This window comes from Salmo trutta, chromosome 30, assembly GCF_901001165.1.
Source record: "Salmo trutta chromosome 30, fSalTru1.1, whole genome shotgun sequence".
In the NCBI taxonomy this organism is placed as follows: domain Eukaryota; kingdom Metazoa; phylum Chordata; class Actinopteri; order Salmoniformes; family Salmonidae; genus Salmo; species Salmo trutta.
In genome coordinates, this window is record NC_042986.1 from 17,615,676 (window position 1) to 17,641,536 (window position 25,861).

At 45.1% G+C, this 25,861-nt stretch overlaps 1 protein-coding gene across 8 annotated transcripts in view; it reads left to right on the plus strand.

The window, feature by feature from the left end:
• The window catches only part of LOC115168138 (ankyrin repeat and SAM domain-containing protein 1A), a 119,024-nt gene that overhangs the window by 64,640 nt on the left and 28,523 nt on the right, over positions 1–25,861 (plus strand). For 5 of the 8 annotated variants that reach the window (XM_029723109.1, XM_029723114.1, XM_029723112.1 and 2 more), the window contains 4 exons: positions 975–1,092; positions 9,052–9,566; positions 20,306–20,353; positions 24,324–24,393. In XM_029723109.1, the coding sequence (XP_029578969.1) occupies positions 975–1,092; positions 9,052–9,566; positions 20,306–20,353; positions 24,324–24,393 (751 nt within the window). The remainder of the gene's footprint in view (positions 1–974; positions 1,093–9,051; positions 9,567–20,305; positions 20,354–24,323; positions 24,394–25,861) is intronic. The other 3 variants (XM_029723111.1, XM_029723110.1, XM_029723113.1) reach the window with 3 other exon arrangements.

Consider the following 25,861-nt stretch of genomic DNA (forward strand, 5'->3'; position numbering starts at 1 on the left):
TTATGGAATGGCCGAGTCAAAGCCAAGATCTCAATCCTGTCAATGCTGTGGGGGGACTTGAAGCGGGCGTGAAAGAAAGAAATCATGACAGTTGAAGCAGTACTGTAAGGAAGAGTGGGAAAAAATTCCTCCCAGTCGGTATACTATAAGACTGATAGACAGTTACAAGAAATGGCTACATGAAGATATTTCAGGCAAAGAGGGCAACACAAGCTGTTGAAGCTAGGGGTGTACTCATTTTTTCCTCACTATGGAATTCCATTTCTGTCGATTTTTGATGAATACATTTTTGCAATGTAGAATATTTTAGTTTCATTTGTTTAATTAGGTTACCTTTCTGTCAATAGTGTTGAAGTGAAGATTACATGTCCAAATATTTACAGACAAATGCAACTTTCCTGGGGATGTACTTACTTTTTCACAGGACTGTACATTTAAAGTAAGAATACACACTTTCGTTCATTTATGCCTTAACATTCCATGTATCATGTACTCATAATCATCATCAATGTTAACGGCTATACTACAGCCATTCATTTTCACATACATTCATGCTCTACATACATGCTCTACAGATACAATTGCTTTCTCTAAGCTGGCCATGATATCCACATCTCAAAGCTCCAGTATTCTCTAAACATCAGGAAGTCTCACGATACAATAACAGCAACAGTCCCTGTCCTTGTACTTCCAGCTGACTGAGGCCAATATTATCAACAGATACCGTATGAACGTTGAATCAAACATTCAAGTCTAAGATCCTTAGCACAGACAGACGCTGGCAGGATCATGTGTTTACCATCCTTGGTCCTTCCATCGGACGTCAGTATTCTGCATAATCACGATGCATAGATGCTATTGAATGTAAATGCCACACTTCACTCACTGTGCTGGCAGCGGTGAGTGTGGTGGTGGTTTTAGTTGTAATTGACAGCTGTCACTGTGCTCATCATCTCTCCACTGGTTTCCTCCAGCAGCGGAAGCCCACTGCCCCTAGTGACCTCCGACCTTCAGGCCAGACGGGCGACACCCTGAAGCCCCCCGAACCTCCTGTGGTTGGGCCGGGACGGACGGGCCTCCGCCTCACTGGTGGTGAGTTACACTCTCCACATGCTCTACCTGCTGGACGCCAGGGACCTGGCGTGGGAGGTTTGTTTCTAAGCTCCACATTGACCCTGTGAGGCCTTGAACCACAGTGCCCCAAAACCGAATCTTACAGAATTAATTACTCACTGCTATACAACAGTTAGAGCTCCCGGGTCATGAGCAAATCTGTGCTCTCTGACTGAGGAGCCAAAGGAGAGAAGCAAGTTGCTTGAGGAACAAGCCTGACTTTGCTAAACATAACCTATGCATGTCGCTCTAACTGTAATGTGAGAAATGTATTAGCATCTGACTGCAGCGTGAGATTGGTCGGGTTGGATTAGTGCTGCCTGGAAATTCCAGAGGCTCAGCAGCTCTGGGTCTGGATTATGCTTGTTTAGAACAGGTTGATTGACATTCAATGGTAAACCAGCTGCAGAAAACTAGTTTGGTCTGTCACATGGGACAGAATGCATGATCATATTTTACCGTATTCCTATCTAAGAACCCCCAGCCTACTTACTTTAATACAGTACTAGTAAAGCAGCATGAGATGATGGGACAATTTCTCTCATTCTCTTCCCTCTAGTTCTTTGTTTATCTTGCTGCGTTCTCCTGTTCTCTCACACCATAGAAGACTCATGCATGTCCAAGCAGGCAATAATCATACACACAACACAGACACATACCGAAACATAGCTACTAAGCATGCTGTTTCTGTGAAAGAGATGTGTGCTGTTTGGGGACTCTAATTGAAACAGAAGTGGGCCCAGTCCCTCTCCATTTCCATCTGAAAGCAGCTGCCTCTCAGGGATGGGAATTAGGGCTCTGCTCACGCTCCCTGCTTCTCTCAGCCCCCTCCCGTCACGTCTCTCCCCCTCCACATTGTGTGTGTGTGGACTGTTCTCTCTGCCACCACACGGCAAGCGGTACCGGAGCTCCAAGTCTAGGTCCAAAAGGCTCCTTAACAGCTTATACCCCCAAGACATAAGACTGCTGAACAGTTAATCAAATGTCTACCCGGACTATTTACATTGACCCCCTTTTTTACGCTGCTGCTACTCACTGTTTATTATCTATGCATTGTCACTTTACCCCTACTTACATGTACATATTACCTACATTATCTCGACTAACCTGTATCCCTGCACATTGACTCGGTACCTGTACCCCCTGTATATAGCGTTGTTATTGTTATTTTGTTACTTTTTTAAACTTGTTTATTTTTGATTTTTAAAACATTATAATATTTTCTTGAAAAAAAATGCATCGTTGGTTAAGGGCTTGTAAGTAAGCATTTCATGGTAAGATCATGTTGTATTCAGCGCATGTGACAAATCCGATTTGATTTGTATGATGGAGACATGCTATGTCAGCAGCAGAGAGGGATCAGAGCACCTGTCACACACACTTTGCCTTCCTCAGCAGGAAGGAATCTCAGATGATGCCCAATAGATTCCACATGCTTCCTGTTTCACAGGCATCTTAGCATGCATAGTGCATTATGCTTGGTAAGATTTCATATACCCCGTAGTGATAAAGTTATCTGCCATAGTCATAACAATATCCTATGGTTATCAACCCATACATGAGAGGCTAGCATCACTAGATAGATATGCCAAGTTCTTAGGGCGTATCTATTTTGCTAGTGAAAACCACATACAGTGCATTAGGAAAGTATTCAGACCACTTTACTTTTCCACATTTTATTGTTAGACTTATTCTAAAATTGATTAAATAGTTTTTCCCCCCTCAATATACACACAATACCTCATAATGACAAAGGTTTTTAGAAATGTTTGCACATTTATTAAAAATAAAAAACTGAAATATCACATTTACTTAAGTATTCAGACCCTTTACTCAGTACTTTGTTGAAGCTTCTTTGGTAGCGATTACAGCCTTGATTCTTCTTGGGTATGACGCTACAAACTTGGCACATCTGTATTTGGGGAGTTTCTCCCATTCTTCTCTGCAGATCCTCTCAAGCTCTCAGGTTGGATAGGGAGCGACGCTGCACAGCTATATCCAGGTCTCTCCAGAGATGTTCAATCGGGTTCGTCCAGGCTCTGGCTGGCACACTCAAGGATATTCAGAGACTTGTCCCAAAGCCACTCCTGCGTTGTCTTGGCTATGTGCTTAGGGTCATTGTCCTGTTGGAAGGTGAACCTTCGCCCCAGTCTGAGGTCCTCGATCCTGAGTAGTCTCCCAGTCACTGCCGCATAAAAACATCCACACAACATGATGCTGCCACAACCATGCTTCACCGTAGTGATAGCGCAAGGTTTTCTCCAGATGTGACGCTTGGCATTCAGATTGACGCTTGGCGTTCACAAATTATCAAGGAACCTACCAGGTACAACCCAAAATCTGTAAACATGGGCACCCTCATAAATATCATCCTGACCAACCTGCCCTCTAAATACACCTCTGCTGTTTTCAACCAGAATCTCAGCGATCACTGCCTCATTGCCTGCGTCCGTTATGGGTCCGCGGTCAAACAACCACCCCTCATCACTGTCAAACGCTCCCTAAAACACTTCAGCGTGCAGGCCTTTCTAATCGACCTGGCCCGGGTATCCTGGAAGAATATTGACCTCATTCCGTCAGTAGAGGATGCCTGGTTGTTCTTTAAAAATGCTTTCCTCACCATCTTAAATAAGCATGCCCCTTTCAAAAAATGTTGAACTAAGAACAGATATAGCCCTTGGTTCACTCCAGACCTGACTGCCCTTGACCAGCATAAAAACATCCTGTGGCGTACTGCACTAGCTTCGAATAGTCCCTGCGATATGCAACTTCTCAGGGAAGTCAGGAACCAATACACACAGTCAGTTAAGAAAGCAAAGGCCAGCTTTTTCAAACAGAAATTTGCATCCTGCAGCGCTAATTCCAAAAGGTTTTTGAACACTGTAAAGTCCATGGAGAATAAGAGTACCTCCTCCCAGCTGCCCACTGCACTGAGACTAGGAAACACTGTCACCACTGATAAATCCACGATAATTGAGAATTTCAATAAGCATTTTTCTACGGCTGGCCATGCTTTCCACCTGGCTACCCCGACCCTGGCCAACAGCTCTGCACCCCCCGCAGCAACTGGCCCAAGCTCACCCCCCCACTTCTCCTTCACCCAAATCTAGACGGCTGATGTTCTGAAAGAGCTGCAAAATCTGGATCCCTACAAATCAGCTGTGTTAGACAATCTGGGCCCTCTCTTCCTAAAATTATCTGCCGCCATTGTTGCAACCTCTATTACTAGTCTGTTCAACCTCTTTCGTATCGTCTGAGATTCCTAAAGATTGGAAAGCGGCTGCGGTCATCCCCCTCTTCAAAGGGGGTGACACTATAGACCCAAACTGTTACAGGCCTATATCCATCCTGCCCTGCCTTTCTAAAGTCTTCAAAAGACAAGTGAACAAACAGATCACTGACCATTTCGAATCCCACCGTACTTTCTCCGCTATGCAATCTGGTTTCCGAGCTGGTCACGGGTGCACCTCAGCCACGCTCAAGGTCTGAAACGATATCATAACCGCCACCAATAAAATACAGTACTGTGCAGCCATCTTCATCGACCTGGCCAAGGCTTTCAACTTTGTCAATCACCGTATTCTTATCGACAGACTCAACAGCCTTGGTTTCTCTAATGACTGCCTCGCCTGGTTCACTAACTCCTTCTCAGATATAGTTCAGTGTGTCAAATCAGAGGGCCTGTTGTCCGGACCTCTGGCAGTCTCTATGGGGGTGCCACAGGGTTCAATTCTCAGGCCGACTTTTTTCTCTGTATATATCAATGATGTCGCTCTTGCTGCGGGTGATTCTTTGATCCACCTCTACGCAGACAACACCATTCTGTATACATCTGGCCCTTCTTTGGACACTGTGTTAACAAACCTCCAAGCGAGCTTCAATGCCATGCAACACTCCTTCCGTGGCCTCCAACTGCTCTTAAATGCTAGTAAAACGAAATGCTTGCTCTTCAACCTATCACTGCAGGCACCCGCTCGACTAGCATCACTACTCTGGACGGTTCTGACTTAGAATATGTGGACAACTACAAATACCTAGGTGTCTGGCTAGACTGTAAACTCTCCTTCCAGGCTCACATTAAGCATCTCCAATCCAAAATTAAATCTAGAATCAGCTTCCTATTTCACAACAACGCCTCCTTCACTCATGCTGCCAAACATACCCTCGTAAAACTGACTATCCTGCCGATCCTTGACTTCGGCGATGTCATTTACAAAATAGCCTCCAACACTCTACTCAGCAAATTGGATGCAGTCTATCACAGTGCCATCCGTTTTGTCACCAAAGCCCCATATACTACCCACCACTGCGACTTGTATGCTCTCGTTGGCTGGTCCTCGCTGCATATTTGTCGCCAAACCCATTGGCTCCAGGTCATCTATAAGTCCTTGCTAGGTAAAGCCCTGCCTTATCTCAGCTCACTGGTCAGCATAGCAACACCCACCCGTAGCACGCGCTCCAGCAGGTATATTTCACTGGTCATCCCCAAAGCCAATACTTCCTTTGGCCGCCTTTCCTTCCAGTTCTCTGCTGCCAATGACTGGAACGAATTGCAAAAATCACTGAAGTTGGAGACTTATCTCAATCACTAACTTTAAGTGTCAGCTGTCAGAGCAGCTTACCGATCGCTGCAGCTGTACACAGCCCATCTGTAAATAGCCCATCCAACCAACTACTTACCTCATCCCCATATTTGTTTTTGTTTTTCTGCTCTTTTGCATACCAGTATTTCTACTTGCACATCCTCATCTGCACATATATCACTCCAGTGTAAATTGCTAAATTGTAATTACTTCAACTATTGGCCTATTTATTGCCTTACCTCCTTACTTAACTTTCAGACACTGTGTACAGATTTTTCAATTGTGTTATTGACTGTACGTTTGTTTATCCCATGTGTAACTCTGTGTTGTTGTTTTTGTCGCACTGCTTTGCTTTATTTTTGCCAGGTCGCAGTTGTAAATGAGAACTTGTTCTCAACTGGCCTACCTGGTTCAATAAATAAAATTAGGGGCCTTTTGGCTAACTCCAAGCGGGCTGTCATGTGCCTTTTACTTAGGAGTGGTTTCAGTCTGGCCAAATTGTAATTTAATCAATTTTACAATAAGGCTGTAACGTAACAAAATGTGGAAAAAGTCAAGGGGTCTGAATACTTTCTGAATGCACTGTACCTGTTTATGGATTTCTGCCTGCTGTGGGGACCTGTGGAGAGTAGCCTCTCTGGGCTTGCACTTGGCCAATTGTGAATGACTGGAATTCGGGTGTTCTCCAGAACGTACAGACTAGTGAATTTATCTGTCATATGTCACACAATGGATAGTTTACATCAACAATGTCCATTATAAGGTATTCACCTTCTCGGTCTCTGTCACGTAATTATACACATGCATACATAAAAGTTGCCCCTTAACAAATTATGTCAATGGAATCATCTGTTTTCTTCCATTAAGATTGAAGTTAGAATATCAATAGTTTTTGCCTCTAGTTCTAAATTGAATTATAACATATGACATACAGTGCTAAATATGCTCTCCAATCTGAGTAACGAAAAGCAATTTCCCCAGGGCCTGGAAATAAATGGAGTTTGGGCCAACAGACTGTCTGCGACATCAAACATAGCAGTAACTGTAGACTTAGCATGACATCACTTTTAAAACTCTCAGCTCACAAGGCCAAATTAAACACACACACATGTTCTGTCACCAGTGACCTCATCCCTCCATAAAAGCTGTCTAAATATCCGTTTGTCTTTCATTAGGGGTTACTGACTGGCTCATTGTTTCCAGCCCCCGTCAGACCATTGAATCTTGGGTAGGATAGTAGTCTGGCTCCTGGGGGTTTAAGGAAAGGCTTCCTAGAGCTGGGACGATAAACAGAAAAATGATCGACACCGACCGTACCGATCACTTATCGCAGGCATTTTGCTGATATTGTTCATTACGATAAGTAGCCTATACTAGAAAAATGTGAAGTTTGAAATGAAATAAGTCTGCTAATATGGGTGATTGTTAATTAGACTATTGATGGCTACAATCATCAGACTAGTAGTAGTAGTTTAAAGGATAATAATATAAACTGTGGTGCGCATTCATTTTACAAACGTATCATTCTATTTATCGATACTGCATCAATTCAGGCAATGTATCACAATTTATATGGAGTTTTGGCCATATCGCCCAGCACAGTGGAGTATTGTTGAAGGGAGCCATAGCGATTTGCTCATTGGGCGTTCACACTCTCCAGCTTCCAAGGACAGGGTGGGTGTTTGGCTGTGGTCTCTCCATATGTTTATACACCCACACTGCCACACATATCTTTCCTAATTGAGAAGTAGGCAGCTGAGCGTAGATGGGCACAGGGCGTTGGTACTCTGCCTCACTGCAATCGGCCTGTAAGCTAAACTGTATTCATCACCACCCAGCTGGCTTACAGGGGAGAGTAACTGTTACTGTTTCCCCTGGACAGATATTCATCTCTAACGCAACAGCTCTTTATAGAGTTTAATATATCCCTTTGGTTGTTTGAATGACAATGGTATTGGCAACCCTATGTCCTTTTGAGAGAGAATGCTTGGTGTAACTGCAGTCCCGGTCTATCTGTCCTCTGCTCTGAAGGAAAAACAAAAACAGAGCGACTGGATCACTGCCCCGCTGTTACGTCACTGACACCGTCCCAGTTTCCCTGTCACCAAACACCACGACCCTCTCACCCTGAATGTCAGAGTGGCAGTGAGAACACACACACACACACGCAGGGCAGTACGGCACAGAGCAGCCCCCCACCCTACTCCAACACACAAACACTTACCATGTGTCAGACTCCGAAGCCTAATTATCAGAATTGTGGCAAAGAGTCAGACCTTCGAGTGGATCGAGTGATCCCAGAGTTTCCATTCCCAGAGCTGCAGTCAGCGGCTAGTCAGTCCAGTGTGGAGCTAGTCAGTCCAGTGTGGAGCTAGTCAGTCCAGTGTGGGGCTAGTCAGTCCAGTGTGGGGCTAGTCAGTCCAGTGTGGGGCTAGTCAGTCCAGTGTGGGGCTAGTCAGTCCAGTGTGGGGCTAGTCAGTCATACAGCTACAGCTTTGTCTCAACATAGCTCCGGCTCATGAAGTACTAGCTAGCAGGGAGGGAGAGGGGGGGGGGGGCTTGACAGGCAGAAGGGGAACAGAGGCACAACCTGGCTCAACTCTCAACCTGTGATTTGATGGCGGAAAAACAGGCTTGGGCGGCAGTAGCTCCTTGGAGAGAGAGTGAGAGAGAGAACCTGTTTTTGTAAGGTAAAAAGTGAGTTGTTTTCAACTGAATCTGCTGTACAGAATTTTTAAGCAGGGATTGTTTTCATACTATAGATCAAGGCGGCGAAAGAATGTTCTGTTTGTTCTCACGTTTGTCTGTCTGTGTCTGTGTTTTAGTGTGTGTGCCCGCACGCACAGTATATGCAGTGTGCTTGTTGTCTTGCTCATATCCTGTTTCTTCTTCTGCTGATTTTCTTATGGGATTCATCAGTGCTGTATAATTTCTGTGGAACCTGACCTCATACAGGGGCTGCTGCTGGTTAGCTCATAGGGATTGAGAGACAGAGAGAGACAGAGGTGGAAAGAGTGAATGAACTGCAGTGCATTGAGTAATGTAACAAACTTCCAAGCACCCAGAGAGATGTCAGATGGCTGCAAGCTGGGATTGGAATTCTGTAACTCTCCAAGTGCTTCGGACAGCATTCTCTAGATCCGCCTCTCCCTCTTTCCCTCTCTCTCATGCCCGTTTGAAAACAATCACCGATCTGTTTCTGGGGCTGTGTGGGCGTTGTTCCTATTAGCCCTGCTAGATATCTCCCCTCAGTCTCAATCCGGCCTCCTGCCTGCTCGGGTGCACCACTCCTTACTCCCTGCTTCCTCTTCTTTAGTCTCTCCACCTAACTCTTTCTCTCCTCTCTACTCTGCAGATAACGCCTTGCTCGGCCAGGACCTGGTCGCAGTACCTGAAGTGTTCACAGGCCTCCTGCACGGATCCTCGCCCGTCTTTGACTCTCGGGAGGAGTCCCTCAGCAGCCTGCCAGGTGGAGTACTGACACAGTCCAGCCAAGGCCAACAGCCGGCGCCGGCGCCAGCTCCAACTGCACCTACCAAAGCAACAGAAGCTCCGCCTCCTCCAAACAATCCAATCAACATGTCTGCCGTCCTGACAGACTGTGACCCCAAGGCTATCTATGCCACCGTGTCCAAGGGGGAGCCCAGAGACAGGGACGTTGGGTCTGGGACTGTGCCTTCTGGCAGGATGCGCCCCCCTGGGGATTTGAAGCTGGCTCGCAGCTTTTCCAAGTCGGACTCAGACCTGCTGGTGTCGCCGCCTAGCGAGGAGGAGGGAGGGCTGGGCAGCCGCAGTGAGTCCGTCTCGGACTGCAGCACAGCCAAAAAGAGGCTGGAGAAGTCGCCCTCGTTCGCCTCTGAATGGGACGAGGTAAGAGCTCAGCCTCACTGTTAGTTTGTTAGATGTTATTATATGGCTGTTGCTGTTGATACAGTTACATGCCCTCTACCATAGAAAGAACTCAAGCCCACCAGCACTATAAGCCAGGAATCAAGGGGGAATTCTATACCATAGTGTCTGAAGTGACTCTAGACCTCATCATGGAGTTTCCAGATAGAGTTGGAGGGGTTAAGCTGTATTTAGCTGCTGTATTTAGCTGCTGTATTTAGCTGCTGTATTTAGCTACCGTCAGGAACATTAGGCATGCATGAGTGATATCCACACAAATCCCTCTCTTTAGCCAAGTTAGCTCTCCTTCATGAAATCATTCATATCTGCCATTTTCTGCCTGAAAACTGCATAATAACCCTGCTGGAATAGGAACCCAATCCGGTCGATCACTGCAGTAAGTCATCCTGTCGGTGAGAAGATCATTTTCTTGATTTTATATATCCAGCCATTCAGAACTGAAATAGCCTGTCATAGGGGCAGATAACGAAGAATAGAGAGCCGGGGAGAGAAAGAGAGAGATTAGAAGTGACGAAAAGATGCGGATAAAAAGTGAGGAAGAGCAGAAAAAGTAACAGGATAGAGATAGGCCTAGACAAAAGGTTGGAAAGTAAGAGGAGAGGGCCATTGAGCTGCAGCTCTGTCCTCCATTCAGGACTGACCCCGGCTCCTCGGGTTGCCATGGCGTTACACTCCAACATAACCTGAGTTCCCCTGGAGATGGGCACACTGTTTATAGAGCTGCCTGGAATACACACACTCTTTCCATTCAGTATTCTAAAATAGAGCCATTTACAATAATTGTTATCTGCAACAAATTGTAAATGCATGTAACTGCACCATTATGGCATTTTGAGATGCAATCTGCATGGATCGTTGAATCCACCTTACACTTCCCTCTATTTAGTGATTCAGTATTTAAATTCATTGTCTGCAAACTGTCAATGTAACGGCTCCGCATGACTCCCTTCCCCTATTCTGTCTCTGGCAGAATCATGCCATGATGCATCTGTGATGCCAGGCAGAGAGCGTAAGCCAGGGGCTCAAGTAGCAGCCTCTCCACAGTGACCAGATCACGTTGCTCTGCGGTCAGTTGGTGTTCCTTTATACAACTCTAGAGGTGGGGTCGATATCTTGGCTCATCTTTTCTGTGGTTAGTATGCAGGTGGCCGGAGCAGAGCCTGCCTGTGTGTCCGACCTTGAGTGTCCTGTACAGCAGTAGACTTCTATAATGAACAAAAATATAAACGCAACATGTAATGTGTTGGGCCCATCTTTCATGAGCTGAATTTAAAGATCCCAGAAATGTTCTGTATGCACAAAAAAACGTATTTCTCTCAAATTTTTTGCACAAATTTGTTTACATCCCTGTTAGTGAGCATTTCTCCTTTGCCAAGATAATCCGTCCACCTAACAGGTGTGGCATATCAAGAAGCTGATTAAACAGCATCATCATTACACAGGTGGACCTTGTGCTGGGGGCAATAAAAGGTCACTCTAAAATGTGCAGTTTTGTCACACAACACAATACCACAGTTTTGAGGGAGTGTGCAATTGGCATGCTGACAGCGGGAATATCCACCAGAGCTGTTGCCAGATAATTTGTTAATTTCTCTACCATAAGCCGCCTCCAACGTCGTTTTAGTGAATTTGGCAGTACGTCCAACCAGCCTCACAACTGCAGACCGTGTGTAACCACGCCAGCCCAGGACCTCCAAATCCGGCTTCCTCGCCTGCGGGATCATCTGAGACCAGCCACCCGAACAGCTAATGAAACTGAGTAGTATTATGTCTGTAATAAAGCCCTTTTGTGGGGGGAAACTAATTCTGATTGGCTTGGCCTTGCTCCCCAATGGGTGGTCTAGTCTCTCATGTGGGTGTGCCTCCCAGTAATGGGAAATTGATAAATTAGGGCCTAATGAATTTATTTCAATTGACCGATTTCCTTTAAATGAACTGTAAAATCGTTGAAATGGTTCCATGTTGCGTTTATGTTTTTGTTCAGTATAGAGGACCCCTTTCCCTGACCTCACCAGGAGGGGTGGCGGAGCAGGAGAAAGTTGTTTTTGTTCCATCATCCAAAATAATTGATAATCGACCCCAAGTATAACCTTTTGGTGTCCCGCCTCCATCTCAACTGAGGGGAATGATAACAAGAGCTAGGCGAAAGCTCTATCCATAATGGCACCTTATTCCCTATATATCGTGCACTACTTTTGGCCAGGGCTTTGTATAGGCCTAGGGAATAGGGTGTCATTTCGGACTCACATTTGACTCCGACTCAGCCCCAGTATTATAGCCGACAGCTGTAGAGAGGAATTGGAGGGGCAGTCAGTGAGTGTGACACACCACCACTCAGGGAACTGAACCACAGGTCATTATCTCAGAACCCTGTTTATCTGAGCCAGTGACACCTCTCCTCAACATACTCACCTATTTAATAGCCCTCATCTGGAAAGGCTATTATACTCTGGTCGAGTGGAGGGTGAAGATGAACTGAAGAGAACAGACTTTTGAACGATGACCCCACTCATAAAATTCTGTTTGCACAGCTGTAAGACAAGACCACTGTAAGAAATGATTACATAAACCCTACTTTCGTGAAGCAACTGTTGAAATGTTTGCTCTGAACGGTCTGCTTCACAACCGTCGTCAAGGTCATTCAGAGTTCACCTCCCAAGTAGATGCGTCGTTTTCCAATATCGAGTTACTTCAGTTGACTAACAAGACTTGCATGCTCTCTCAAAGTTAACAGTCCATTAGGAGATGCGCGGAATGAACTTTGTCCCATTAGCTCAAAGTGTTGTGTCATTCCGGTCACATCCAGCAGGCTGTATTACGATTATCACAAAGGTTCTTCTTTCTGTAGTGTAGAGCAGTCAGGCCCAAGTGGGTAATGGTCACCAGACTGAAACAGCTTGCTGCTTGAATCTTTAATTCCCCAGCTGAAACGTTCAGCAGTATGAGACTGTATAGCCTCCTGATAATACCGTAGCTTCTGTGGCTAGCCTACGTTATGAGTGAGACAGGAGTCAGATCAGACACTATGCTGTAATTACCCACTGTTTGATTAACACCTCACCTCATAGGCGTGGCGCTGGGAGATATCATGTGGCCTTTCCTAGAGGCAGGCTGTGAATTAAATCATATTAAACATGGGTGGCAGTGGTGTAATGTACTTAAGTAAAAATACTTTAAAGTACTACTTAAGGAGGTTTTTGGGGTATCTGTACTTTACTATTTATATATTTTATACAACTTTTACTTCACTACATTCCGAAAGAAAAAATATACTTTTTACTCCATATATTTTCCATGGCACCCAAAAGTACTCATTACAGTTTGAATGCTTAGCATTACATTAAAATGGTCTAATTCACACACTTATCAAGAGAACATCCCTGGTCATCCCTACTGCCTCTGTTCTACTAAACACATGCTTAGTTTGTAAATGATGTCTGAGTGTTGGAGTGGGCCCCTGGCTATCTGAAAAAAGAAAAAGGTGTCGTTTGGTTTGCTTAATATAAGGAATTTGAAATTATTTGTACTTTTACTTTTAATACTTAAGTATATTTACTTTTACTCAAATACGACAATTGGGTACTTTTTGAACCACTGCTAGGTGGTGATAGGAGGACGCCTTGTTTAGGTTCTCCGGCCTATTGAATGCCCTGATCTGTTTTGAGTTATTGTACCACCTTTTAAGTAGTGGCGTCTTTGGATATCTGTCGTTGACACTTTTCATGTCAAGGTTACCAAAGATCTTAGTTCCTACAGAACCTGACGTGTCCCAGGCAGGCAACACCCATCACTGCCTTCTTGCTTGTGTATGCACAGGCTCCCTGTCACTCTCTGTCACCACCTCAGCCTGCAGACTGTCAGCTGGTCAGATAGGATCTCTCTTTGTGGTGTAGCTGCCCGAAGAGCTGCCACACTGTTGACAGTTTGCTCAACCACATAATGCAGAAGCTCTGAGCTGCAGTGTTCAAGATAACAGCCCAGTGCTGCCTTTCAACGCATCACACGAATTAGCATGTAGCCTATGCAAGTTATTTTATGTGGCAAGAAATAATTCATTTTTTTTTTTTGCATTTTTGATGTCCTCGTCTTCATGATTATTCATTGACTTTTTAAGTCTATTGAATAGTTAATCAATTTTTCTTTCACTAGGAGTGGGTGGACTATTACTAGGGCTGCGGTTCTCTGTCACCCAGAAAGGGTTGCCCTGGGTTTCAGTACACCTGACACATCACCTATTCTACAGTTTTCTTTGAAAGTGTGCCTAGATGAAAAAGTGAGAGAAAAAAAATGATTGAAAGAGAAGAATATTAAAAATCCTGCAGTACTCTTCAACCGTCTTTTGTAGTCCTATTGTAGTCCCAGAAGAGCTGGGTTAGTTAATATTAATGAACTCTGAATCCCAGAGATCATTGCTCTGGAGAACTGAAGCACACAGACTGTGCCTCTCTCATATGTTTCTCCTTTCAAGAAAACATCAGTCAGGAAAGTACATTGCACCACACCATTCATGGAAAATGCATTGCAAATGGAAGCAGTAGGCAGGCAATCTAACAAAGGTTGGTTGTTTTAGAAGCTTCCTTGCCCTTTTGTTTAGTATTTTTACAAGTCTGTGAATAGCCTATCCTCTGAAAGTAGGGCACTTTTTCTTCCCCTTTTCTCTATTGCTGTTTCCTTCGCTCTCTCCTGTCTCTCTCTCTGTTGCTGTGCGGATGAGAGAAGCATCCCGGCTAACGGGTGCAGGCGGCCATCTTGCTGGTCACGGCTGGCTGCTCTGGAACACTCTACTGAGCTGGTTGACAGCGTGTGGGCGAGAGGTCCCAGGACACCAAAAAAGCTATTTCTTTGTGTGTTTGGGTCTGCTAACTCTTCCTTTTCTTACACCCTCTTTTCTCTCTCTCTCTCTCACTCTCTCACTCACTCACTCACTCACTCACTCACTCACTCACTCTCACAACTATAGCCTGCCTCTACTTGCGAGGAAACAAGGAGATTTGACTTGCATGAGGTCTTGGCCTACGTGCCTGCATTTAAGGGTGTGTGTGTCAGGACGGGTGTGTGTGCTTGTGTTTAAGGCGCATGCTAATGCAGGTTTGTCTCGGTCTTGGGATCAGATTGAACATGACAATCCAGGGGGCACATTGTGTGGGCCAGTTAGAGTAGGCCCACAGATGGGAGGGGAGAGAGAAAGAGAAGAGAGAGAGAGAGACATATTGACACACTAGAGAAGAGAGGGCAGTCACCTAACAGCCCACTTCACTTTTGCTTCGTTTTCTGTCCCGCTCCCCACGGATCCAATAACCACTATGAAGCCAGCTTTTGTGAGTATCAATTATCTGATTTACACAGCGCAGCTCATAAGTCTTTTCATTTACCTGCCATTGATGGGGTTGATACATTGTGTTGTGTAGATCTTTCTTTAAAGGGCCAATCAGCAGTTATAACAATAACAAATTGTCACCCCACCACTGTTTCAGTGAAAAGCTGAGTGATGGGGCTGGAGAAATGTGATCATTCTCAATTTCATAGAAATTCATGGATGCAAGGATTGACCATCCATAATATCAAAAGATTGGTGTTTGTTTACATTTACTTTGTTTACAAACATTGGAGTAAAACAGGCTTTTATTTGGGGTTCTCATGGAGTATGATAGTTGAACTAAGCTCATGAGGCATTTATAAGTTATATTCTTCAAGAATCAACGGGTGTAAATATAATTAATTTATGTCTAAAAATGAATGTAGCAAATGCTGATTGCCCCCTTAAGGAAAGGCCTAGTTTCCAGATAAATATGTTCTTTTGCATTTCATTTACTTGAAATTGGAGTATAAAATGGGAAAAGCAAAACGGGATCTTTAAAGGTTTCTTTTCTGTGTCGTTTTGAACTCCACAGGCTGTGTTTTGGGATAATATCCATGTTGCTATGATATTGTTCTGCATCTGTTGGCATGTTGAATGTAAACTCTGGTTGTTTAGTGATGGTTAAGCTCTTTTCACAGATTCTCTGTGTGCCTGAGATGAGAGCATTGGAGACCCTGGATGATAAGAGCGTTGAATGCCTCATGCTGTGTGGGACATGCTACTCAGATCAAACCCAACTCTATATGGTGTGTCATCACCGGGGGTGGCCAGCGGGGGACTCTGTACACTCACATATTGCTCACCATATGTTTGCTGGAATGGACAAGAGAGAACGATGAGAAAAGTTTAGATCAGTCATGGAAATAAAAATGCTGAAAACAAATTGGCTACCTATTTAAAAATAAACAGAAGTACTAGAGTTTTGTTGCGGGTGCATCTCGTGCAAAATAATATTGCAATATTGTCGAGATGATACGATATATCGTCAAAAATAATATCCCGATATGTAACTATCGATTTTCTTTCCCCCATCACTACTATAGATGTAGGCTATAGAACAGACAATCCTCTGAAGATATTTCATGGACTTCAACTCTTTGCTGAGTGGCTGGAGGATAGAGAGTACACTCATTCTCCTCCCTCTTTTTTTAGTTTGGAACATGTTTGGGAGTTGTCCTCTGTAGCTGGATTCCATTCTGTTGTGCAGATTTGAGCTTCAGAGTAGAGGCCATCACGTGGGCCAAAAAGTTGGATCTGTTCTGAAATGGACATGGGGCTTTCCCATCCGGACCCAATATGCTTTCCCATCCGGATCCGAGGACATCCAGACCTGGTCCTCTCCGATCCGAGTGAGGGAAGCAGCAGAAAATAACATGTTTGAAGCTACTTTATTAACCGGAGCTGATAAAGCGCCAGGGAAAGGAGGTAGAGAGAGGTGACGCTCTAGCAGGAGCCATGCTGTTTGTGTAGGCTACCGGGAGTGTGAGCGAGTGACATGAAGAACAGGAGGGAGGGAGAGACAGCAACCAACCAGGCCGACTTGCGCCATAGTGGATGATAAATAACCCAGCTATGATTACGTGGTACCTGTCTTGACTGCATCAAACCAGGAGAAGCTCGTTAAGGTTAGAAACATCAACTCCATTCAGAATATAATGTAGTAGCCTACCTGTTGGCTCTGGGTCGTTGTAAACTATCCTTCCCTTTTAACTTTTAATTCCATCTTCCATTGATTAGATATCTCCCAACATTTGCCCCTCACGGAGGCTCTATGACTGTAGCCTATTGCTGCTTTGATGACTTATGATTGGCCAACATAAGCAAAAATCAGCAGCATACATGATACAATTTGTCTCTTTACTGCAGCACTCGCGTTCGGATCTATATGGGTCCTTCCAGACAGGTAAGTTAAAATGACACATACCCGAGACCAATGACAATCAAAACAGATCTGACCCAGACCCGTGACATTATTTAGAACAATGGAGCCGGACCTACTCGAGTCCTGGATCGGTTCTCGGGTATTCAGGTACAGATGGATCTGTGAAGACCTCTACTTCAGAGATAATGGAAGACATTAATACGAAGTTTGCAAGTCATTGATGGCAAGATGGTGCCATTTTCTAGCTCTTAGCAAAGTTTGATATCACTGCACCTTTGGCGCCAGAAACACAAACATTTCGCTGCATCTGCAAATCTGTGAACACGACCAATAAACTTGAATTTGATTTTGATTTGACATTGGAATGAACTGTTCTACCGTGATATATCAAGTGTTCTGGGGACTGCTGATAGCTGCTGTGCATGCATCAGTGTTGTCTAGAGGGGGTTGTCTTTGTGTTCAGGCTCTCTGATTGGTCTCTCCTCTCTGCTCTCTCTCCCTCTTCTCTCTTTCTCCATTTTTTTCTTTGCATCACTCTGACCAACCCCCTTCCCACCTGGTAGCAAACCCCCTTCCTCCTTAGCTGTTGACCTTTAACACCGTGCTGACCTCTGACCCATGGTTATTCTATCAGGCAGATGCTGCTCATAGAGACTAGAGGCCCTCACAATGGGATACTCACTAGGTCTATGTATGGATTCAATCTGTAAAACCCCACACTGCTCTGCAGCTCTCGTTCTTCTTCTCTGATATTAACTCTCTCTAGTCTGTGCTGTGTTTCATGAGTATCTGTCCCAGTGAGAAGCCATCTTGGTTGTGTGTTGGTCTATATGCTCTACCTTGAGGAACCAGAAGGCTGTTATATCTGCAGCTCAGATCAGGATTTTATTTACTCAACCTTTCACAGTATATTAGACCTGCCTGTCAAGGCCTGCAGCCTCTGAAGTGGATTGGACCAGGTATTCCCCTCTTTGCCATATACAATTTCCATTTTGGATAGAGTGAACCGAAATCCCCAGGTTGAATCAAATCAAAGTGTATTTGCCACATGCGCTGAAAACAAGTGTAGACTTTACCGTGAAATGCTTACTTACAAGCCCTTAACCAACAGTGCAGTTCAAGAAGAAGAAAATATTTACCAAGTAGGCTAAAATAAAAAGTAATAATATAAGTATAACAATAACGAGGCTATATACAGGGGGCACCGGTACCGAGTCAGTGTGGGGGATACAGGCTAGGTAATCTGTACATGTAGGTGGGGGCGAAGTTACTATGAATACGTTACAAACAAACAGCGAGTCGCAGCAGTGTACAAAAGAGGGTGGGGGGATGTCAGTGTAAATTGTCTGGTGGTGGTTTTTATGAATTGTTCATTAGTCTTATGTCTTGGGGGTAGAAGCTGTTGAGGAGCCTTTTGGTCTGGGAGCTCCGGTACCGCGTGCCGTGCGGTAGCAGGGAAAACAGTCTATGACTTGGGTGACTGGAGTGGTGCTAGCACAGCGCACACACTTATTTGTGTGTGTTTAGGAGCTCAGCTTGGTGTGTCTACATCTGTGTGATATCACCAATCACTGCTATTTGCACCTTGGGGGTCTCATGCTAGAGGGGGGGGGGTCAGGGTGGTGTCCTGCGGCTGAAGGGAGGAGATAGATTGCAGATTCCTCCGTAATAGCCGAGGATGTAGCATGACATTAGTCCAGCACTTTCCCCTGAGAGCCACAGCTCCTAGACAGATTACCAGTGTACAGTACAGCCACTCAGACAGAGACAGAGGCTGCTGGGGTCTATTGTCCAACACAGCTCATTACTAGGAACTGATGACACTCCCAAGGTTTTATTCTCAGGCACAGAGCCTGGAGCCCTTAATGAAGCCACAGTCCTCTCATCTTTATCTGGGCAGGCCACAGTTAGAGTTGTGTGTATCCACTTTACAGCATTCCACCACAGGGGGATTTTATCCACCTCTCCTGTTAATTACAACATAAGGGCTGGAAGGGAAGACATTTTACAGTGAAGCCAGTGAGACCATGGACAATGTTGGTTATAAACACGAGTGAGAAAATATATTTTGCACTAGCTATAAATAGATATTTGGAAAATACAGTGTGTCCTTTTGAATAATAGCCTCGAACAATGTTAATGTCCTTATTACCCTTTCCTGTCTTTTATCCAGCATGATTTATGGTTATTACTTCTAGCTGTTGTTCAAGTTCATTGTTCTCATTATTTGTATTTATTTCTCATTAGCAGCACTCCTCTATCCCGAGTGAGTTCTATATAATAACCCTGTCCCGTTTGAAAATAAATATCACCGTCCATGAGTGTCAAGATGGTTCAGTGGATTCACATTCATGAACGCATACATAGCCTGTCTATCTGCAGAGATGGGTTTCCCATCAGCATGGCGATATACAATGGGAGGAGGGGCCTGTCGTTCCGTGCTGTGTACATTGTGAAGATATCAATGCCAGCGCCACGGAGTGGACGACTTCATGAGGAGGGAGGGGCAGAGAGAACAGAGGGGGACCCCCCCCCATTCCACAGGCTAACCCCTCTTGTCCCCCTTCTTTTGAGCATGCATCTGCCTCATCCTTAGTGAGCACACAGAGAGGAGTGCCAGTATGGAGGTTGCCGGCTATGGAGACGCAGCAGATGATGATGGGAAGTTTAGTCCCCGCTCTTTCAAATCACCTGACTGAGTCAGCCAGCGTGTCGCTAGCTGTCATAAAAAGTCCCAAGCTGTTGCTTGTGTTTCTGTTCATGATTGTTATGCTATTCACATGTTTATTTGTCATTGTTGGTTTTTTTTACACCTGGAGTGTAAAAAGAGAGCCATCTCGGATGGCACTGCATGGAGAGGTTTGTGAGTGTTAACGCTGTTTCTGATCTGTCTGGATGATGGTGAGGCTGGTTATTGTTCTGTATGGACTGTGTTGCTCCTCAGTGTAGGGTGTTAGAATTGGGAGATAGAGATGAGAGAGCATGAAAGAGATCAAAGTCATTTCTATCTTTCACACTGCATTGAAGTGAAAATGCAGTGTCTTCCATGCAGGTAATCGGGATTAACTTTGAAAATGAATAATGGAAAAGACGAGTATTACCGCCCACACACTACAGCTCTTTAAATGATCAGCAGGATGGCTGTATGATGCTGGTTCATAGTTTACAAAATGGTTTTGATGCTGTAATGACCTAGTATGCATTAAAACCTTAAACAGCCAGGCATCGCTCGTCAACAAAGTACTCTCACAGCTGCAGTTCAGTTTTTGATGCAGGATGTTCTTTTCAATGAGGACCTTTGCTAAGGCCATATGGGATTTTAGTTTTATGTTTTCCATTTTTAGGGTTGTTCATGTCGGGAGACTGGTCTGGTTTCACACGTTTTGCACTGCTGGGCCCAAAATGATTTGTAGATAGAAATGAATATGTGAAAATGAAAACAACCTGACACTCTCTCAGCAGATGCCTCCCACACGACCTCGTCTGAGATCTCAGTCCTTTGAAAGTGTAAGAGCGCATGTCTTTCATACATCTTCTGGTCCTCTTCTCTTTCTGTGGTGGGGACTTCCTCTTCTTCTTTTTGATGGAGGTGAATAGGACTTTTCTTTTTGGGAAGAACCTTTTTGGGGATACTCTTGTAACTCATCAGTCTAACCTGTAGTCTGTTGTTCACTGCTTTGTATGCAAGGCAAGCAACCTAGTGAGTGGGATTCCTCAAAGTAAACTTGTGCTCAATTGCTAGACATTTCATATTCACCTTGTTTTATTGCGCCCATCGTTGTTAGCTTCATCTTCCCATGATGATTGAACAGTAATCACTCTCAACACTAATTTCCACTCTTATCTTTTTGCTGGGAATAATGTATGGCCTCAAGTGTCAAACTGGCCAAGGTATCCAATTAAAATGATTTCCAAGGTAGTCTTCTCCTGTGGGGCTAATGCATCACTCTCCTCTTCCACTTTAAGGTTACATAAGAGGCCAGGCCGGTTCTTTGTGCATTGACCTGAGAAACTGACAATCACCTTTGTACAAACTGGGAAAAAGCACATACAATCAACGTCCATTATTCTGGTCTAATGTGTATAATTTGGGATAACTCCCACCTCTTTTTTCAATGAGTCTACTGTAGTGGTAGAGAGCAGTAGATGGTCATTTTGTGCCTCTAGGCAACATGAAGTCTCAACCAGAGGTGAAATCAGACAATATGCTGTCGTGATCTCTGAGAGGAGGGATCAGACAATATGCTGTCGTGATCTCTGAGAGAGGAGGGATCAGACAATATGCTGACGTGATCTCTGAGAGAGGAGGGGATCAGACAATATGCTGACATGATCTCTGAGAGAGGAGGGATCAGACAATATGCTGATATGATCTCTGAGAGAGGGGGGGATCAGACAATATGCTGACATGATCTCTGAGAGAGGAGGGATCAGACAATATGCTGACATGATCTCAGAGAGGGGGGATCAGACAATATGCTGACATGATCTCTGAAAGAGGAGGGATCAGACAATATGCTGACGTGATCTCAGAGAGGGGGGATCAGACAATATGCTGACGTGATCTCAGAGGGGGGGATCAGACAATATGCTGACGTGATCTCAGAGAGGAGGGAATCAGACAATATGCTGACGTGATCTCAGAGAGGGGGGGATCAGACAATATGCTGACGTGATCTCAGAGAGGAGGGATCAGACAATATGCTGACGTGATCTCAGAGAGAGGGGGGATCAGACAATATGCTGACGTGATCTCATAGAGAGGGGGGATCAGATAATATGCTGACGTGATCTCAGAGAGGAGGGATCAGACAATATGCTGACGTGATCTCAGAGAGGGGGGGATCAGACAATATGCTGACGTGATCTCTGAGAGAGGAGGGATCAGACAATATGCTGGCGTGATCTCTGAGAGAGGAGGGATCAGACAATATGCTGACGTGATCTCTGAGAGAGGAGGGATCAGACAATATGCTGACGTGATCTCTGAGAGAGGATGGATCAGACAATATGCTGACATGATCTCAGAGAGAGGGGGGATCAGACAATATGCTGACGTGATCTCTGAGAGAGGAGGGATCAGACAATATGCTGACGTGATCTCTGAGAGAGGAGGGATCAGACAATATGCTGACGTGATCTCAGAGAGGGGGAATCAGACAATATGCTGACGTGATCTCAGAGAGAGGGGGGGATGAGGCAATATGCTGACGTGATCTCAGAGAGAGGGGATCAGTCAATATGCTGACGTGATCTCAGAGAGGGGGGGGATCAGACAATATGCTGACGTGATCTCAGAGAGAGGAGGGATCAGACAATATGCTGACGTGATCTCAGAGAGGAGGGATCAGACAATATGCTGACGTGATCTCAGAGAGGGGGGGATCAGACAATATGCTGGCGTGATCTCAGAGAGAGGAGGGATCAGACAATATGCTGACGTGATCTCTGAGAGGGGGGATCAGACAATATGCTGACGTGATCTCTGAGAGAGGAGGGATCAGACAATATGCTGACGTGATCTCTGAGAGGAGGGATCAGACAATATGCTGACGTGATCTCTGAGAGAGGAGGGATCAGACAATATGCTGACGTGATCTCAGAGAGAGGAGGGATCAGACAATATGCTGACGTGATCTCTGAGAGGAGGGATCAGACAATATGCTGACGTGATCTCTGAGAGAGGAGGGATCAGACAATATGCTGACGTGATCTCAGAGAGAGGAGGGATCAGACAATATGCTGACGCGATCTCAGAGAGGGGGGGGATCAGACAATATGCTGACGTGATCTCAGAGAGAGGAGGGATCAGACAACATGCTGACGTGATCTCAGAGAGAGGGGGGGATCAGACAATATGCTGACGCGATCTCAGAGAGGGGGGGGATCAGACAATATGCTGACGTGATCTCAGAGAGAGGAGGGATCAGACAACATGCTGACGTGATCTCAGAGAGAGGGGGGGATCAGACAATATGCTGACGTGATCTCAGAGAGGGGGGGATCAGACAATATGCTGGCGTGATCTCAGAGAGAGGAGGGATCAGACAATATGCTGACGTGATCTCTGAGAGGGGGGATCAGACAATATGCTGACGTGATCTCTGAGAGAGGAGGGATCAGAACCGGCATCTGACTTCTCACATGGATGCAGTCTAAAAGCATAGAGAGGGCTCTTCCATAAAGTGCTTTAGGCAACTAAATTCCATTGCTTTTAAAGTTTTAGCCTTTTTCTTTACTACTGTGCCAAAGAACTGTTGATAGTTGACCGCATCATCAAACACAAGGATTTTCACATCAAAACCATAAAATTAGTCCTGTGTGAAATGACTTCTCTCATTCAAAGTGATCACAGATAAAATGAAGTGTCAGTTGTGAAATAACCATCCGTTCCAAACTAGGAAAAAGGGGCCTCGTGTAGGAAAATAGTCTGTCTCTCATGACAGAGCACATACTATCCTGTATGGTGGAGATGAAAGTGTTTGGCTGACAGTGGCTGACAGCTCTGACAGCAGTCTTTGTTGGCCCTCCTCTGTCCCCATCCCAGGTCCGGGCCTGGAGGAGGGCGGGCTGTGACAGTGGTCTGTGGTGTGTGTGACAGGTGTAATCTCCCTGCTGTACGGTCCACTGCTGCTGTTTCTTCGCTGTGCTGCTGAATGGGTGTCAAGAGATGGCTCTGGGGGTGTCTGCGTGGGGGGGTGTGGGTTTGCTTTCATGTGTAGGGGGATGATGCATGAGACGGGGAAGGTGTGTACTGTGTGTGTCAGAGGCATGCTCAGTTGTGGTCTAGTCAGTAACAAGTCTCTCTTGGGTTTGCATGTATCGCCTGGTGGTGGTGGTCATATTGTGGTCTATTGTACATTTACAAAGCAGACAGCAGGAAACCCGAAGGTCCCAGGCGTAGGGAAATAAAACCAACGTCCTCTTTAAGACGCAACCCCAGTTCCTTTTCTCCAGTGAAATGTGGGTTCTGTCCCGCTGAAGTCTGATTCAGTTTGCCATTAATTACTAGAAATGAATTAATGAGAAAATGGCTCGCTCACTCATGATGTAATATTAAGCCTAGCTACATTGTTACATTGTTTTGACTGCAGGCTGCAAAGACTTGAAATGAAGTTAACCAGGCTACGCTGCAGTCCCTCTAAAAATACAGTTGTAACATGATACTCACATAGTCATTTTGTATCAATTCTTACTAACAGGTCTATATATTGGTTAGCCAATTCTCTTCACACAGCCCCCAGGCCTCAGTCTGGCCAGCAAGATTGTACATGATTTGTCTACCATTCTTAAAAGTGTTCAGTGTTTATGTGAAGTCACGATAGCCAAGTTCTGCTTTGATAAGGGTTCATTGTGGGCTACTGTACTGCGGTGGTGGGGTTCAGTGCATGGGGGTAACTCTTGTCCCCTTGGTGGTGAGAGGTGTGGCAGCCATCTTGTCTTTTCCTCTGACACTCTGCTCTGTTCCCCTCCTCAGATTGAGAAGATCATGACGTTGATTGGAGCAGGCATTGATTTCTCCAGAGACCAGCAGTACTCTACCCCAGGTAAGATGAGTCCCTCACCCTAAGCATTTTACGTGACTAAAGATATTATAATAGCATATGCAATTCATCCACTTATTCCACTTAGTGAAGATGGTACAGGTAAAATTTCCCCTGTCACTTTTATTTAAGAGCATCCATACTTAAATTCCCTGCTCTGTTATTTTCAAGTAAGCCTATTCTAATATACACTACATGACTAAAAGTATGTGGACACCTGTTCATCAAACATCTCATTCCAAAATCATGGGCATTAATATGGAGTTGTTCCCCCCTTTGCTGCAATAACAGCCTCCACTCTTCTGATAAGGCTTTCCACTAGATGGTGGAACATTGCTGCGGGGACATGCTTCCATTCAGCCACAAGAGCATTAGTGAGGTCGGGCACTGATGTTGGGGGATTAGGCCTGGCTCGCAGTCGGCGTTCCAATTTATCCCAAAGGTGTTCGATGGGGTTGTGGTCAGGGCTCTGTGCAGGCCAGTCATGTTCTTCCACACTGATCTCGACAAACCATTTGTGTATGGACCTCGCTTTGTGCATGGGGGCATTGTTATGCTGAAACAGGAAAAGGCCTTCCACAAACTATTGCCACAAAGTTGGAAGCACATAATTGTCTAGAATGTCATTGTATGCTGTAGCATTAAGATTTCCCTTCACTGGAACTAAGGGGCCTAGCCCAAATCATGAAAAACAACCCCAGACCATTATTCCTCCTCCACCAAACTTTACAGTTGTTCTCCTGGCATCCACCAAACCCAGATTCATCCTTTGGACTGCCAGATGGTGAAGCGTGATTCATCATTCTAGAGAACGTGTTTCCACTGCTCCAGAGTCCAATGGCGGCGAGCTTTACACCACTCCAGCCGACACTTGGCCATGGAAACCCATTTCATGAAGCTCCCGGCGAACAGTTCTTGTGCTGACGTTGCTTCCAGAGGCAGTTTGGAACTTTGTAGTGAGTGTTGCAACCGAGGACAGGCGATTTTCACGAGCTGCGCGCTTCAGCACTCGGCAGTCCCGTTCTCTGTGCTTGTGTGGCCAACCACTTCGTAGCTGAGCCGTTGTTGCTCCTAGACGTTTCCACTTCACAATAACATCACTTACAATTGACCGGGGCAGAAATTTGACAAACTGAATTGTTGAAAAGGTAGCATCCTATGGTGGTGCCAAGTTGAAAGTCACTGAGCTCTTCAGTAAGGCCATTCTACTGACAATGTGTGGCTATGGAGATTGCATGGCTGTGTGCTCGATTATGTACACCTGTCATCAACGGGTGTGGCTGAAATAGCCGAATCCACTCATTTGAAGGGGTGTATTTTGCATACATTTACATACTTTACATAAACATGACAACTCATTCTCGTTAAGACTCGCAAAACCCATCTTTCTGATGTCCAGCTTGACATTAGAAAGATGGTGGATATATATATATATATATATATATATATATAAGTTTCTCTTCCTTTTATC